The sequence below is a fragment of the Tribolium castaneum genome, chromosome 2, assembly GCF_031307605.1.
Source record: "Tribolium castaneum strain GA2 chromosome 2, icTriCast1.1, whole genome shotgun sequence".
Lineage (NCBI taxonomy): Eukaryota > Metazoa > Arthropoda > Insecta > Coleoptera > Tenebrionidae > Tribolium > Tribolium castaneum.
The window spans coordinates 5,854,170-5,873,789 of NC_087395.1; the positions used below are offsets into that span (position 1 = coordinate 5,854,170).

The 19,620-nt window shown below is 32.0% G+C and overlaps 1 protein-coding gene across 1 annotated transcript; it reads right to left on the reverse strand.

Moving 5' to 3' along the window:
- Positions 1-2,974: 2,974 nt before the first annotated feature.
- Positions 2,975-8,941, reverse strand: LOC100142188 (uncharacterized). The gene is made up of 4 exons (XM_064354956.1): positions 8,610-8,941; positions 6,930-7,074; positions 6,429-6,878; positions 2,975-6,368 (listed from the first exon to the last, which is right to left on the reverse strand). The coding sequence occupies exons 1-4, from the start codon at positions 8,694-8,696 to the stop codon at positions 3,154-3,156; spliced, it is 3,897 nt and encodes a 1,298-aa protein (XP_064211026.1). The 5' UTR covers positions 8,697-8,941; the 3' UTR covers positions 2,975-3,153.
- Positions 8,942-19,620: the final 10,679 nt, after the last annotated feature.

A 19,620-nucleotide genomic window follows, 5' to 3' on the forward strand; every position in this document is an offset into this window, starting at 1 on the left:
TATAAACTTGATCCAAAACTTTGCGTTCGTTTTTCTTATTTATTGAAATCGGTTTTAAACTAGTAGTCCTATGTCTGGTATTATTGTATTTTTTTATTATGCCAGGTAAAATGTTTATCCAGTTGTAGTGACCTTGCACCGAAAATTCTTTATACATCATTCCCTTGATTGTTCGATTCACGCGCTCGACGACATTACTTTTTAAATTCGAATAAGAACTGTAGTGATTAATTTTGTATTTATTCATTAATTGTTGAAAATGTTTATTGTAAAACTCCTTTCCCAGATCTGTTTGAATGTTTTTAGGAACGTTACGTCGAGTTTTTAAAATTTCACTAATTGCATTTACAACACTTAAAGCCGACTTATTCTTTAATGGAACAGCCCATACAAATTTAGAAAAAACATTGATAACCATTAAGATATACTTAAAGCCTTTATTGACGCGTGAATATGGTATCATTTCAACCAGATCGAGTTGCAATAAATCATTTAAACCTTTCACTATCACACGTCGTCTTTTAAAGTTCACTCTCGCCGGTGCATGTAGTTCATTAACAACTTGACGCTTAATATTTAAATCACTACGCTTCATGGTGGATTGGTACTTTTAAAACTATTTCTATATATATCGGTTTAGCTTCTGATGTTTTGGGTCCATATTTAAATGATAGTTTGTCACCTTCATGTAAAATTTGACCAATTAAATTCGTAGTTTGTTTCGAATTAATTAATGCAATCCACCCGCTCGATGGACTACCATGTACAGACGTAATCGTTGCTTCTTTTAATGGGAAAATATAATTCGTACCAATATTAAATAATACAAAAAGTTTTTTAGCTGGATCCAGTGTCCCAAAGAGTGAGATTGTGGTATATGAGAAAGATTTGACACGTTGTAAAGTTGTCCGAATTCTGTGTTCACTAATGTGTTCACCAAATTTATCTAATGTCATATTCTTGTCTATTGAATGAATAAAGTATGTAGAAATACTAACTATAAAATATAATGTGTTTGCAATATATACAAGTCGTCTCTAAATTATTAACGAATTATTTTCGATTCACGCAATTCTGTTATGATGCGATTGATTTCATTCATATGATTATTATTACCAGCTACTGTCGATGATAATAAAAGACGTAGTCTATTTACGAGTGTGTTGGGATTTTTGTAGGGAACAAATTCTAAATTTTTATCTGTTAAAGCCAATGTGCGAAGAATACCACCACCCTTAACTCTTTTTGATATTGGTTGGATACTACTTGTCGGAGTTGATTGTTCATGACCTTGAGCCTGCAATCGTTGTATTGCAGGTATGTTGCGAAGTCGCGGATACTGTTTACGTGCTGGTGGTACGAGAATTGAAAGACTACTACAGCGGCTTCGTTGCTGGACAGGAGTCGATTGACCTTGATCGGCATCAAGGCTTTCTTCAGTATCACTGTAAAATGGCGGCGACTGAGATGCACGGTGTTCCTGAAGCGGTAGTGGCTGTCTCGAGAAATGTCGAATAATTGTTTTATATTTGTTCCCTACATTACCCAGAATTTGTGCATTTGGTTTATAGTTTTTTCTGTCTGCATTGGTTCGAATGACAATATTTCGATAAGTTTCTAAATCTGATTGAGTATAATTAGTTGGATTTTTTTTAAATAATAATTCATATAATCCAGGTGTATCAGGATAAGCTACATTTTGAACGATTACATGATCGTCTTTGAAATCAATTTCAGAATTGCCAATAAAAAATTTATTTGCCTCGGTTCCATGTCTCACACCATATTGATGATCAAATTTGTTTTCTGTGTCAATAATCATATCTTCAATGTACTGTCGAGGTAAACCGGTCCATTGTTTAAGAAAATGGCGAAATGCATCGGTTTTTGACAAATTTATTAATGTTTCTTGTAACTTTCCAATGGTCACGTTCTTGAGTGACTCTCCCTCCTCTCTGGGTGTGCTAGCAGCCGCATGTTGTCGCATTAAACTGAAACGTGGATCGAGCGATGTAGTACTACGGCTTGTAGTCGTTGACTCAAAAAGTCGCTTCGCCTCCGGTTGTTTGACCTTATGATGAATTGATATTTTTTCCTGTTTTGGGACAACTTCGCGTTCATGTTTAATTTCAGAAATTAAACTTTTTATTGGATCGGTTAGAGGTTGAATGTGGGTTGCGAAACGTCTTTGCGAACTTGCAATGTGTGAAGATAATGATCGTACTTTTTGTTTAACGTGTCGTCTTGCCTTATCCAGCTCTAAAGCTAAACGTTTATCCATGTCGATCGTCGACTAATAAATAAATCTTTGACAAACATTTACATTTATATTTTAATGAACTGATCAAAACCGTTACGATAACGCCCATTGTCTTGTTCAGCATCCTTATCAATAGTAACAAATCCATACGGTTTTTGCCAACACTGTGAACACATTTTCTGAAAGGTTTCAAATGACATATCTGTACCAACGTGATCATTAAAAATATGTTTTAAATTTAATACATCCTGAGGAAAGATAATTATGAAATTAGCATTATCACGAATTAATTGTATCTGAATGGAAGAATACGTTTGGCTAATAAATATACAATCGATATTATAATGCCTACCAAAGCAAAAATAATCACGTATTATATTTTGGTTACAAGTTACTACATCATCAAATATTATTATGGAATAGGGTTTGATTTCTTTAGGAGGAGGAATTTCGGCACCATCTTCATATTCATAGTAACCGACTTTATCGAGAGGTGCCAGAACCGATTTTAAAAATTGATATTTTGGTTGTTGTAGGGTTTTTGAAAATAAGTAAATGTCTGTGAAGCGTAATCCATTAGGATGCAGCAAAAGACTTAATATCACATTTGTTTTTCCACATCCAGAACGTCCAACCACTAGTCCTCTTTTTACACTATTATTGAATAAAGTATTATGTTTAGGAAAGTGTTGATAGGGTACACAAACTGAATAGTCGTGATTAGAAATTTTTAATAAATCTTTTTGTTGCACAAGTTTCATTGTTGACTTACAAAATACAAATAAAAATACTTTACACATTACATCAATTATAAATACATAATAATAATAATAATAACTATGTAGTATAAATAAATGGTTACATATCGTTACATATCTACAATAAGGTAAAATTCAATCAGTGGGTTCCACATATTTTTGCAATTCTCTAATTAGAGAATCTAAATTTCGATCTCTATCAATATCGTAATGTCCCCAGGCTAATGTGTCAATTGAATTACCTAAAATGTATCGTTTATCATCGAAATTAGACAGTGCTATTTTATTCCTTAATTCGGTATACATATTATGTAAATAAGATTTGAAAACGTTCATAACACAGAAAACTGATGAAGATGAAGGATTTGTTGCAATTGCCCGATATTGTAACAGTGTTAGAGATTTATCAATTACATGTTTACTTACACCTTTAGCCTTTTTAATTAAATCATTCACTGTTTGCACACAATATGCTTTGGCACCGGTGCCATAAAGTAGTACAATTGGTACACCAGCATACTCATCTTTCATTTTACCGATAATAGACACAGTTTTAGGAATATCATGAATATTATTCTCGGGATAATTTGAAGTATCAAACCGATCAATATTCTGCTTAATATCATTATATACGTTTTCCGTATAAATTTCTAAAATTAATGAATCCGTATCCGTATACAAAAGCTGTACATTATTTCCATACTTAACTTTAAGGAAATTATAAAAAAAGTCATACATTAAAGTTTTTGAAATTTCCAATATACTGAATCCTACATAAATAGGTTTATCATACGTTACTTGAACTTTATTCATTTCTATTGCAACTAAATTTTCAGTAAAAATAGAACAATTTTTAAATTGTGGTTTGGCTATCCATGTCTCTGCTCCATACTTGTGACCGTTCTTTTTCCAATGTGTAGCCAGTTTAATATCTACCCGATTATCGACATTTTCCATGGTTTTTCCATACACACTATTATTCATGAGTTTAAATAAATCTTTTTCAAACTTATCTTTAGTCTGATTTCGTAATTTCGTATTTAAATCAATATATGGTTTGAGCCATGACGATTGATTGAATTTTAGTACTCTATGAATTTTTGTCAATTCTAGTCCATTTTGTAGAGCTTGTTTTAAATTTCGATAGTGTATTATGTAGTTTGTTTTAGCACATAGATTTGGAATGAGTTTAGCACATTTTCCGTTTGGTGGAATTAAATTTTCAGGTAGAAATGGCATATCATTATGAGAGTTGTGTAAATGATGAGGATAAGAGATATCTACTTCAAGGACATAACCTTCAGGTGTGGTATCAGTCAAATCCATAATACTAAGTGAATTAATTTCGTCTTGCGTTAGCCAAGTAAATCCACCTAAAGGGAGTACTTCACTCATAGCCCAACCATAGAGATTTGTTGCATCGAGGTATAAAATGTATGATGTCGGTTTCGAAGGGTCATAATTTGGAAGAAATTTATTATTTGCTTGAGCCGCTCGTTTAACACATGTACTAACTCCCCCACGAATCCCTTTTTTGAAAAAATGCAACATATCTATATCAGTCAATAATTCTAATTTTACATGGGTAAATTTAAGCATAGCATTCCAACTAAGAGATGGTGCTGTCACGTAATGTGCTGGATCAAGTTCATAATGCTTAAGGCACATGTTTCGAAAATTCTCAAAGACATCAGCTAATAGCAAAATATCACTTTTTAAATAGAGATCAGAATATTCGCCTAGAGTCTGACAATGGAATGTATTCCATACGGTATTAGCTCGTTGATAATCATCTTCAGAAATATGCTCATCGCGAAGTTTATCGTAAAAATCAATTTTTTGTGGTAATTCCGTGAGATCTAATTTAGAAAAATCATCGATAAATGAATATGGAAAAACCCCTTTCTGTCTAATTAACTGAAATTCTCTGTCAACGGGAAAGTATCGTTTTACTTCCATACATTGAGCATCATCCAAGGCTGCTGCCAGTTTTTCTAATGAACATGCCAAAAACTGAAAACTATCTATAAAACGCAAGTGTAAGTGCTCCTTGACTATTCGATTGTTTGAATTTAGATATTCGCCTACACAAATTTTTTTCGAAAATGTAATATATTTCTCTTTAGTTTTACCAAGAATATTAATTTCACTTTCTTCAAGGGCCAACTCTTTAATGAATAAGTGACTATCATAATTTGTTAAATTATGAAATACTATCGGAATAAAATTTGGAATTTGAAAATTCAAGTTACAATTACTGTGCGCGGCGGACCTATAACGACCCGTTAAATGACAGTGATCTTTTACTTTAATATCATTCTGTTGAAAAGGTTTTTGACAAATATGACATTCCGTTGCTGTAAGATAATCAAACTCTTCTTGAATAGTTAATGGAAGCATTGGTTGTACAATACTTAAATACTTTTTATAAATCTCTATCAAATCTATTTCTAATGCTGTAATAAAGTCAGCCACAGATGACTGTCCTCGAAAACTTTGGAATTTAGATAATTGATCGTTATATGAACATTTAATGTAATATGCACATGAATATGGTTGATGGAGAAAAGTTTTTATCGAAAATGATTGATTTGGATTTGGTGCAACTGTACTCATAGGTTTCAATAAACATTCGAAATCAGCATAAACAATAAATGGAATAGTCATTTTATGATGATAATTTTGAAATTCTAATACATTAGCGGGAACATTATAACCAAATCTATTTGTTATTAATTCATTATTTGGGATTCTAGCATAAAGTTTTCCACAATCAGTCGAAGAATGTCTATCTAATAAAGCTTGGGTTGTGAAATATTGTAGACATCCATCACAGAAATATTTTGAATGATGATGTTTTGAGAGTTGGGAAGATACTAAACGTGGCAAATTAGTTATTGTACAGTAATGTTGATTACCATCGTTATCACTCAACAATAATAAATTTATGTGTACCGGTTTCTTAAAGTTTGTAAAATATAATGGTCCCACAATTTCAAATTTTACCTTATTGTTTACATAAAGTAATTCAAGTCCGTAAACATTAATAGAGACATTATTTTGACTTTCAAATTTTGCAATACTATCCAGTTTTACAGGAAATTCAATACCTTGGAAATTAAAAAGTGTCGACCAATGTGGATATGAACTGGGCAAATGTTCTGGTCCCATAGGTAGACACACTGCTGCTACGACACTCCAACCAAAACAATGAATATCCTGATTTTGAACATTAACTATTGCCCTCTTCATTTTCACGCTTGGCGGTAGTGGGATATACGACGAAGCTTTCAATGGATTGTAATAGTTTACATTTAATTCTAAATGTAAGATTTTCACAAGTGTCCAGCCTAAAACAAAGAAGCAAAAAAAATAATTGTATTATAAAGATTTTTACAATATATAACTACCTGAATCTCGTTCCAAAAAATCCATCATTTTTTGACTAATAACTTCTTGAAAGTCATGCAACATATTCCTAATATTCGTGCCTAAAGTGACAATTCTGTTAGTAGTATTGAAAGATTTTACATCAAATATATTTTTTGACTCAATGGTATACAATCCAAATAATTCCAAATTTATTTTGATTGTACTAAATTTTTCAATTTGTGAAACAATAAGTCTAAGTAATTTATTGTGAATTTTATCCATAAATTCATTTAAATCGATAAAATGGCCCTCATCACAAATCCTATATGAAGCGATGCGTGATTTAAATGCACTGCTGAGTGCAAACACCCCATCCTCCAAGGGAGTACTTTGACAATTATTTCTATGCTGTCTACTTCTCTCATGGGCCGTAATAAGCTTTGGAGCAATTTCTTGATTACATGTAACGCACATATAATTGTTGCTAGCTAGAAAAGAAAAATTATTGAAAAATAGAGTACCTATTAGTTAAAACTTACCAGTTGAATGACATATTTTCTGTTTTTTGGCGGCCGGTCCTCCATTTTCCTGTTTTTTGACCACTTGACAATAGAGCTTTTCGTGGCGTAGTCGTGATTGACGGGTTGTAAATTGTTTATTACAGTTTTCACAGTGATGCATTTTCTTATGAAAATATAAATCAATAAATTAAACAGGTTACTAACAAAGTTTAATTATAAATTTGCTGCCTTCTGTTACTATCTTTGAATGACTTTTATTTATACTATATAAATATATATTTTTTTGTGTTCAGAGATAGGTATCCAGCAAGACCTCGAGGAGGAGCAGCATGCTTGCCATCGTGTTGTAGGTAGTATGATGTTAAAATTTGGAAAATCGCGTCCGAATTAAATGTACTTGATATGAGTGTGGGATGGAAATAGGATTTATTAATATTAATTATTAATATTAACATCATTAATATTAATATTAATATTATAATTATTAATAATTAATATTAATGGCGACTTTTGCGAACGTCTACGAGGCTTTCTAGGGCGCCGACGCCTCCTTGATCGTGAGTGAGGGGGAGTGGGTGGAATGATGTCTTCGTCGTCGTCATCGTCTCCACCCTCCACCCTATTCTCAATCCTATTATTTATTTGCCCTAGAATGGGTGACAATTGAGAGGGTTGAATGATGTCATTTTCAACATCCATCTCTTCACCCTGCCTCCTCTCTTCAACCCACGGCTCTGCCAGTGCGTCAATGAGAGATGGTTGTTGCATGTCATTGACGCCCTGTGATAATATTATGGGTGACGGTGGTGGTGATGGTTGTGGTGACCGAATGATGTTATTTTCGGCCTCTACCACCACCAATCTCTCTGGCAGAACATCATTTTCCTCAATAATCGGTGAATTGGGTTGAGGGGGATGTTCAACGTTACCATTGATAATGTTTTCCACCTCAACCCAAGGCTCCGATAAAGCGTCAATGATGTCCTGCGATATTATCATAGGGGGTTGAGTTAATATCGCGGGTGCCGCTTCAGGAGATGTTAGTGTAACGGGGCGGGTAAACACTGGCTCAACGAAGGGGCTTTGTGGTGGTAGTGGTGGACTGGGAGAGATTGGGGGTTCTTCCACCACCACCACCATATCATTATCAAATACATTTAACTCATCGGTAATCGAATTATTGATGGGACAAGTTCCTTCATCCACAACCGGATTGAACGCCGCCTCGTCTTCGTTAATAAACTGGTCTATTAAGGTCAACGAGATGTCGTCCGAATAATCATTTTCAATACCATGTTGAGCCAGGTATTGCGTGAATGGTAAAGAAAACGATAATTCACTATCAGATTGTGATGAAGGAATAACCATAGAATCATCATCATCCTCATCAACGATTTGAACAATATTAGCAACAGCGTGATTAGCTAATTGCTTCTCTTTCACACTTAACTGACTACATTCAATCACATCCTCTTCAAGACAATCTTCCCTCAAAGATTGATTTAAAGACGACTTGGCAAATTGTTCAAATTGTGTCTCATCATTTTTGATTAATTTTGAATTAGCAGGTCTAATAATTACATCAGAAACGATATTGATTCTAGGTTTATCCCTATTAAAACCACTACGGTTTTGATAGGGATTTGCAACTTTTCCCTTCAATACTTTAAATAATAACTTTGATGACTGGTTACTTACAGTTGTCCTAGTTGAGGGACCGGGACACTGACAACACTCGTCACCATGAGTGCACGGTTTAAAATTAGCAAAATAATTTGAACACATTATTTCGTACACAGACTACCTGTACAACACAGAATGAATTTCTGCATGCACTCTCTGCACATTTATAAATTGTTAAAAGCTCCCGTCAAGGTCAACTTCTTTGTATGCACTTACTGCAACTACATTGGTGTATTCCATCAAGGTTAACATATAGACACAAAAAAATGTAAAAAGAAGACCTATGTAGACAGGATGGAGTGTAACCGCCTGTTTCAAGGACATCGTTAACCTGTTTAATTTATTGAAAAAATGAGAAAAATCACTCATATCCACTGCAATAATCAACTCTTTTTTTATAAATAAAATGAATTTTTTTGGGTGGTGTAAAAGGATTATTGAAAGTGTAAGGGAGTGGTAAATATTATGAAAAAAATACAAATGTTTATAAATATATAACATTTATTTATAAATACTACAATTAATTAATTCAATTAATATTCCATATCATTACAAAAAATATTTTTTGAAGAGTTTGTATTTTCAAAGTTGCTTCTCGATGATTGTTGATAATCATTATTAGTATTATGGGATAAAGTTGAATCAAAATAATTCCCATTTCCGCAATCAAAACTCCTCCAAGAATATTCACGATGTGGAAGACATCTTCGTAAATGTCGTCGAAGATGTTTTACTTTCAGGCGATGTCCTGGATTATTACGACACGTTATCCAACTCTCTTGATTTATGATTACTAATAGACTGATGAGTTGAGATTATTTACACAATGTTTTGTACACTTTCAACAAAATGTTTGTTTTAAAAAAAATACATTATGTAGACTGCAATATGCTTTATCGTTCAGATGGTACATGCATTTAACTTTATCGGCGTGTAATGTTGGTTGTTGTGGAAATTCAATAACTTGTTTATGTGTATATTTTTTCAAAAATTCGGCTTTTTCTTTTCCTTTTACGTAAATTTTGTCAACATCCTTCAACACATTGTTTATAACTTGTACGTGTTTCCAATATGGAATATGTCCCATATTCCAGTCAATACAATGATAATTCTTCATTAACCATTTTACTTGTTTTTCATCTTGAGGATTCAAAAGTTGTGAAGGGAAAGGGGGTTGAAAAACATAGTGTGCGAGTTTGTCTCCTCTTAAAGCAGCCAGTTCTTTAACTATAAACTTTTTTCCAATTTTGTAACCTTGAACGTCTATAATCACTTCGTTCTCCATTACTATTAATATTAATTTAGACTTGTTTTACAGATTTTGTCAACGGTGTATATGTAAAGGCTCGATCACTAATGACTAATGCATATGCGGTGGTTCCCTCACTTATACCGGTGTCTGTATCAAATTCAATTCTCAGTGCAATAGACTGTGTTTGTAAACCAGTTTTTTGCATCGAACAATCAATTATGATTAGTGGATAACTGTCGAAAAACTGTGTAGGTGTAATGTGTGTTTCTTTTTTATCTGTATAATATTATCGGGATCTAAAGTTTGTAAACATTTCATATAATATACCGAAATGGTGTTTTTTATATGAAATATTTAAATTTTCATACGGATATCGTTCATTATTTAGAAATACTCTCATATTGGTTATATCGCCTCTATCAAATTTACTCATATTTTTATCAAGTTGTCCTTCTCTACTGCTTTGAAGGCCAAAGATAATATAACGAGGTGTTTCAAATTTTGTAGAGATTTTCACAGGCCAACTACACTTTGTAGTATTTGTAAAGAGTGGCAGCGAATGAAGTTCCCAGCTTCTGTACGGTACTGCAATTTCTTTATCTTTTTCAATGGTTTTTGTCAATTTAACCTCTTCCTTTAAACCGGGCACAATATGTGGAACTAGCCATGCAATTTTATCAATTACAACTCGTGCTTTCTCATTTGTTGTACAAATTAATGCATTGACATCACTATTACTACGAATTAATATTAACTCTTGCGGTATGTTTAGCATTATATTTTTATAATCTTCTGCAAATCCTAATAGTCGATTTAATGGGATACATGCTTGAAAATATCCATCTATAGGTTTAGTGGCTTCTTCATTTAGATCCCAACCAGACATTGTTAATTTCAGACTTTCACTTTGATTTAATGATGCCAGATTTTTCATAGTTGTTGTAATACCTGGCTTTGTGTTTGTATCTACAGTTACTCCACTTACTTCATACCGTATTTCACTAAACAAAAAAGCGACACCATTATTTACAAACTTGGTTTCTGTTGCTGGTACAGTTTTATTGGTTGTAGCGTCGGTTTTAACCAATTGTCCCTCAATTAAAATTAAAATCACATGGTAGTGTACACAAATCTTCTTGTAAAGGAATTCGAATTTCATCCGTGTTTTCATATCTGGCTGTATATGCCTCATGACTTTGAAATTTGTAACCTACCACACCTTCATCCCACTCAATACCCTTCTCAATATCGAACATTTTTTATGTGTATAATTCAAATCCTAATGATTTTAGAAACAGTTTATTTTTATTACTTAATTGTTGCACGGTTCGTTTCGTACTAACTGTTTTTCTACACTTTTGTTGCTTTTTATATGAGTCAGTTCTAAAACTAATACCCATTTTCTTCTTTCTTCTGCAAATGTAATCCAACTGTTACAGTCTCTTGTTGAAAATTGACCAACTTTTCATCTTGATCTATTATTTTAAGTGTAATATTTCTGATAGTTTTAACACTAATGGGTAGGTAAATCACATGATCTGGTGACTGTACTATTTTAAATCCAGGTGGAACGTTTGGAAAAAATTGATAAATTATGTGTACAGGTTCTCCATTTTTAAAACTTCAAATTGTAATATTACATTCAATCATAATCGAATTAAGTTTCATTATGTCTGCAATATTGTCCGAATCTTTTCCAACATTTTTCGGAACTATTTGACTATTAAATCCCAACACTGGTCCGATAGTATTTGGTTTGGTAAAGTCAACATCTTTTGTTGCTTTGATATGTGTATGTAATGTATTATTGTTTGCAGTAATAGATAAGAGGTCATTACGGAATTGTTTTTCAATTACATGTTGTAAATAGTTGTTTATATCGGTTAATTGATAACAACCGGTCGGTATTTTAAATTCGACATCCCCGAAAAAGAATTTATTATTTTCTTCATCAATATTCGGTATACTGTTGTAGACTTCAAAATTTGTAACACCCAGTTCATAGACACCATCACTAACATCAATCGGTGGATTAAAGTCAGCACTTAGTATCGCTGATTTTCCTGTTAATACAAACAGCATCTTTGATTCGACTAAACTTATAATTTGCATGTGTGTCTATATAAAAACTTTAAACATAATTGTCCACAATTATATGAACCCATTTTCTGATATCCATCATAATTGTATGTAATGTTATTACCATCATTATCACTTTTGAAATAATTGATAATCTCTGTTGGAGGTTTTAAATTGCCCATACTATCAAAGTATAATATATTATTTTTATTTTTTACATATGCTGTCCAATGAGTTCCACTATTTTTTTCTTCATCTAAATTTATAATTCCTGTTTCATTTTTATGTATAAGTTTCGGTAATTTATTACGCATATATACACCTCTAAAATTTGGAATTTGTAATAGTCGAGCAAACTTTATTATTTCAATATTAGTGAGGGCGTGACGTGGTAATTTTACTGGGAGTTTTTTTTCTGATATCATTTATATGGATCAATGTAAAGACCTTTCCCTTTAGTTTTTCCTACACCTTTACCGCTACTCATTTCCATTGCTTTATTATGCCGCATAGTTTCCTCCAACATTTTTTTATCTACCGAAGCTTTATTTACAGCAGTCGCTATCCCTGCAGCTCCTCCTCCTAAAGCGCCTAGAGCACCTAATAGTGGTAATAGGAATGGTAAAAAAACACCATATTTAGGAGCAACTAGAACTCGTTGTTTTTTTGTCTTCTTTTTTTTACCCTTTTTACTTTTAGCTCCCATTCCGAATTTTACTTTGCCTTTCATTATACCAGCAATTGCTAATGCAGCTGCTTTTTCCCCAAACGATGCGTCTTTTGCTTTTAAACGTTCAACTGCTTTACTTAATAATAACTTATCTGCTTCGTGTCGTTTTTGCAAATTAGTTTCGTTGGCGTACGATATATCGTGTTCTTTACAAGCCTGATCTAATTTATTTCTACCACTATGTCCAAGTGCAATTTGTTCTTGTAATTTGGTTCCAGGACCACAAAACTGATAACCCGGTATATGTAATTCAATGGGTAATTTATTTATTAATTTATTTATTAGACCCCAACCTCTCTTTGTCAGAGTTGAATCAATACTATGTTGAGAATCACAAGTCTGTTTATTATATAACTTCATTTATTTACTTTTATCCATACAGCAAAAGAACAATCTAGATACTAATTTAATCTAAGGTTACAAGTTGTTTATATTTAATTTCTACTCTTATTAACTAACTAACATTCTATACCACTATCACAGCTACTTGATGAGTCGTCAGAATCATAGTCATCAGAATCATAAAACATCATTTGTCGCTCTCTACTAAAATACCATATTTTAACAGTCATTTTGTTTATTAAATTATTTCCACACAACTGAGAATTCTGTCCTATTACTGTATTACAACAAAAACACTTGTAGTTTAACACTGAAGTCACATGTAGATGACAAATGTGAAATCTCACTGCCATAATCTTCACACATTTTAAACAAAAGAATTTTCTTTTACTACAGTCCTTTGGAGACAGGCAAAAGAGCATGTAGCAGTAAGGATCTGAAAACATTTAAAACTTAATTTCTACAAGTACATACAATCTCATATTACATACCATTGTCAACTTCCATTATGCTGATTTAAGTTAGTGGTATATCGCTATAATTTTTTGGGCATTTTCAGGATCCACTTGGCTAGCTGTGTAACACGGAGTTTTACACTTATGACAAAGGAAACCATATTTTCTAAGTAACTCTTTAAATTCTTCTTCATTACACGTAATGTCAATACTTAAAGAATTATTCCACCCATCTGGATTAATAATAGAAATGTCCTTAGTGCTGCACTGCTCACACACAACCACTCTATTAAAGAAACGTTCCCAACCACCTTCCAAAGATATGTGTCCTAACTGGTTGTGGAAACACGTTTCTTCCACTATTATGACACCTTCACAAGTAAAACGATACCACATTTTTTTACTACTTTAATATTGAGAAATACTTATTAGATACTGTTTTTGAATTTGTATTGAATTTTATATATATTAGCTGCAGTGACCTTGAATGATAAATAAAGAGGGAAGTTGTTGGCCTTGCAAAAGTGGGGAGTAACATGAATGGCCTTGACCTTGAAAACATCAAGGTCCAAAATACCTTGGCCTTGAAGTGGTGGGGGGAAGTGGGAGGGGTTGGCCTTGAAAAAGTAAGAGAGAGAACGAGTGGCCTTGAAAGAAAGAGAGGGAAAATGGGCGGGGTCAAACTCAAGGTCAAGGTTGTGTTGTGTTGTCCCCCCATTCGTTATCTACTTTAAGTATATAATAAAAAATAATTTTCATGAATTTTAAGTGTTTTTCAAGGTTGAATTTATTTTGACAAAACCGTATTCATATGTGCTGAAGTGGGCAATTGAAAAACAGGGTAGTTTTGCTTATTTTTGGCATAAAAATCTGGCTCACATTTTTAATTAAATTAAATTAAGAGGTGGTGGAGTGCTAATTGCTGTGGAGAAAAACTTTCCCTCCAATCAAGTACAGTGTGATGCAACAATGAGAGAAGAATTGTGGGTTTCCGTTTATGTGAATTCTAGTCAGCTTATTATTGGTGCAACTTATATTCCACCTAACGCAAATTTTGTGGAATATTCAAATCATTTAGACTCCCTGGCTCTTATGTCTACAAACTATCCGAATGCCGTAATATGTGTACTTGGTGACTATAATTTACCAGGTGTTAGTTGGTTAGTTGATACTGACTGTGATTACTTAGTGCCCAACAATGTATTTTCTGCTGCAGAGGAAATCATATGTGACAATTTTGCATACTTCGGTCTTTTTCAATATAATAATATTGCAAACGATAATGGTACTTTTTTGGATTTGACATTTTGTAATAATAGGCTTTTAGTAAGTAATGTTGAACCCATTCTTGCTATTGATAAACATCATCCACCTTTATGTGTTAATGTCTGTGATATTATTGTACCTGATATTCAACCAGAAATTGATATTTTTTATTTAGATTATAAGAATGCACCATATGACGTTATTAAAAGTTATTTATCTTCTATTGATTGGTCTGTTTTAGATAATTTTGTTGATATTAATAACTCTGTAGAATATTTTTATTCTCACATTTATTATATCCTAGATAACTTTATTACGATCAAATGTAAAAATGCGTCTAAAAATTTTCCTTCCTGGATTAACAAATCAACAAGATCTTTAACTGTAAAGAAGAAAATTGCTCACAAAAAATATAAGCGTAGTGGTCTGTTAAGTGATTATGAACAATTTTGTATACTGAGAGATAAATGTAAAAATGCCACAAAGAACTGTAAAAAACAATTCCTTGATCAGGTAGAACAAAATATTATAACTAACAGTAGAGCATTTTGGTCATATGTTAAATCTAAAAATACTGCACAGGGTTATCCTAAAAAAATGTCGCTAAATGAAAATTCATGTGATTCTCCTAATGGTATTGTAAACCTTTTTGCCCATCATTTTAAATCTGTTTATCTTGATCAACCAAAGTTATCAGATTTAAATTTTTCTAAAAATGATCAAAATGCTGTATTTTTAAATAGCGTTGAAATTTCTGCTGATGTTATTTTTTCGAAATTGATACATCTAGATGACAACTATACAACCGGCCCTGATGGTATATCTCAAATGTTTTTAAAAAATTGTGCTTATGAATTAACATTGCCATTACAAATGCTGTTCAATAAATCTCTTGATCAGTCTCAATTTCCGGATATTTGGAAAATCTCATATATCAGACCTGTCTTTAAAAATGGTAGTCGTGTAAATATTTCCAACTATAGACCGATATGTACCCCATCGTATATATCAAAAGTTTTTGACTCCATTGTGGCTGACATTATATCATTTTCTGTAAAACAATCTGTTATTGAAGAACAACATGGTTTTTTCAAGGGTCGCTCTACGATGACCAATCTTTTTCTGTTTACTGAATATATAACGTCAAATCTTGAAAATGGATTCCAAATTGATTGTATATATATTGATATGTCAAAAGCTTTTGATCGCATTTCCATTGAGTTATTAATATCAAAATTAGATAATTTAGGTTTTGGGGATCCAGTCCTTAGTTGGATTTATTCTTTTTTATCTAATCGTGTACAGTATGTAACTATAAATGGTGCTAAGTCTCGCGCAATTCACCCATCCACAGGTGTGCCACAGGGGTCACATCTAGGCCCTATTCTTTTTTCTCTATATATAAATGATGTCAAAACAGCGATCGAAAGCTCTGAAATCCTTCTTTTTGCCGACGATGTAAAGATTTTTAAAGTTATTATAAATCTAAACGACTGTGATATATTACAACGTGATTTAAATAGTTTTTGTATGTGGTGTAAAAAAATTTTTTTTGAACTGAACATAAATAAATGTAAATCACTAAGATTTTCTAGAAAATTATATTACAATTTACCATCTTATTTTATATCAGGCAATCTACTTGAATGTGTCACTCATATTCGCGATTTAGGAGTTATTGTAGACAGCCAGTTAAGTTTTGACTATCACGTTAACCACATTTTGTCGAAAGCAAACAAAACATTAGGATTTATAAAAAGACAGTGCTCTGATTTTTCAAGTTTGCGTGTTGTAATATTATTATATAATTGTTATGTTCGTCCTATTTTGGAATACTGCACAATTATTTGGCAACCTTGTTATAATGTTCATATTAATCGAATTGAAAATGTTCAGAAAAAATTTGTTAAATTTGTATGTTACAAATTTAACATATTTTATGACAAAAATAATTACATAAACATTTTAAGTTATTTAGGACTATCCTTACTATCTTCTCGTAGAATATTTTATGACGCGTCGTTCGTATATCGTATATTGTCTGGTAATGTAAATTGTAATCCTATTCTTTCGCTATTTTCAATCAATATACCCGTTTGTAACGTTAGAGAGCCTAGAATGCTTGTAGTGCCTTACCACCGTACCAATTATGGGAAAAATTCTGTATCTTCTAGGCTATCTAAAACATGCAACGTACTTTCTGGTAATTTAGATTTTATAGGTTTACCTAAAAATAGATTTCTAAAAGATTTAAAAACTGTAATTGAACATAGTGAACTTAGCTCTTTTAATAATTAACACTTTATTTTATGTTAACTGTATTGTACCTATCTTTGTTTGTATTTTATATATCAATTTATCTTTGTATTTTATATATCACTTGTACTTGGCGTGGCCGTTTAAACATTATAATATTAATATTATAATATAAAAAGGCTATAAAAATTAGGGTAGTGTGCATAAAAAATTGATGTTTCAATAGATAAAATGGGTCTAAAATCAGGTTATTTTCTGAATTTTTTGTGTTTTTGAACAGACTTCAATGGGCTGTTTTTCAAACTCAATAAACTTCAACGACTAAAACTTGAAAACCGACTCATTTTCCTAAAAAAAATATGTTTTTTGGAAAATCTGAGTTAGAAGTTAGGGTTAAAAATCAGGGTAAAAAGTCAAATTCAACGTTGTTTTTGATGTTTTGGTAGAAATACGGATTTTTCTTGGAAAAAAAATGCGTAGAAAGTGAAAAATGACTAAGAAACTAAGCATGATAATCTGAGTTAAAAAGTTACACATATTAGAAAAATCAATTAGTTTGCCAAGTCTGCATCAAACAAATAAAGAAATATCTCGCACTGAATCATAAGAATATATCAAACTGGTATGGAAATTTTAAAAATCGCATATAATCCTAATTTAATAATAAATACTGTTTTTCTTTTAAAGTCGTTAACCCTGTAAAATAGGACTGTGAAGCCGTATTTATTTTTGTGCTCAAGTGGCTCAATGGAAAAACAAGGCAAAATCTTTGAAAAACGTTAATTTTAATATACCTCTAAAATGGGGGGTATTTTCACGATTTTTTCTGCTTTTCTGTTTACCCTTGAAAATCGAGGTGTTTTCAACGCTTGATTTGTCTATGCATAACCTGAACGTTTACTAAGAACTTGGCGGGAAATTTAGCGGTCTTGTCTACTCCTTAGAGTTTGCTTTATCTGTTTTTTCTTTATATCTTTATTTCAACAATACCTAAAAGTAAAATTAGACAAAGGCAAAGACTTATTAAGAAAAGTGTTGATAGAACCATGAAAATGTTAAATGAATCAAGTTTAAGTGTTAAAACTTCTAACAGTTCTAATTTTGAGTGTTTTCATATTGAAAGTGCAAGTGATGTGGATAATTCTTCAATAGTTTTGAGTTCTGTGGATGACGAATTAAATAGATCAACTTCATTAAGTAACGAAACTAAAAATGAAGGTGTGCCATTAGAAGATGTAGAATTCGGCTATCCTCAGTTACAAGAGTGTGTTAAAGACAAGAACAGAAAATTGAAAATAAATTAGTGAAATGAGCTGTAGAAAATAATATTTCTCAAAGTCACTGTGGTAAATTATTAAGGATATTGCGGGACGACATAGTTAAGTTACCCACCAAAAGATTCCAGGACCTTATTAAAAACTCCTAGAACTACCCTTATTCGTGATCTGGAACCAGGAATTTTTTTTATTTCGGAATTTCAGAAACAATAACAAACTTATTTATCAAATATAATGTATCTTTAAATGAAAATAACGTTCTGTATATGTCAGTTAATGTAGATGGCCTACCGTTATCTAAAAGCACTGGCTCTCAGTTTTGGCCAATTCTTGGTACAGTAAACTTACTAAAAAAACATTTTATTGATCGGATTATATCACGGTTACCAAAAACCACAGGATTCAAATAATTTACTTTATGAATTTATTAAAGAAGCTGTAACATTAATTAATGAGGGATTTCGATTTAAAATTACAGTACATGCATTTAGAATTAATATGTTAATATGTGACCTCCCCGCAAAAACTGTTTTATTAAAAACTAAAGGTCATTCTGGGTATTCTTCATGTAACAAGTGTACACAAGAAGGTGATCATTTTGGAAATAATTTGTTTTTTCCAGAATTAACCTTTACAAAACGAAATGATTCTGATTTTCGATTACGGAAAGATCCTGATCATCACATTAGTTTGGATGACACAAACTTATTACTGTTACCTCAGTTTAATATAATTAAGAACGTACTGATTGATTATATGCATTTAGTGTTACTTGGAGTGACAAAAAGATTATTAACTCATAAAAACTATGGGTTAATATTTGGTAAACCACCTCATAAACTTTATGCAAGAGATGTGAACAGTATTTCAAATAAATTTTCAGATATGAGAAATTTATTCCCCAGGAATTCACACGAAAGACTATGAGGAATTTAAATGAATGTAAACGCTTCAAAGCTACTGAATTCAAATTTTTGTTACTGTATTGTGTTCCTGTTGTTTTTAAAAATACTTTAGGAAAAAAAATATTATGAAAATATAATGCGGCTGCATGTTGCCATATCAATTCTAGCAAGTGACGTCTTTTCGTCAGACAATTCCTATTTAGATTATGCGGTACAATTGTTACATAATTTTGTTAAAAAATATAAGAAAGTTTATGGAGCAGAGTTTCTCTCTCACAATGTGCATTCTTTACTACATTTAGTCGATGATGTTGGACAATTTGGTAATGTTGACAACTTCAGCGCTTTTCCTTTTGAAAATTATATTGTAACGTTTATATAAAAAAAAAAACTTAAATTCTTAATAAAATCATGCGCGAAATATTTGGGGAGGGGTAGAGGTCGAACGGTCAGTAGGTATCGAG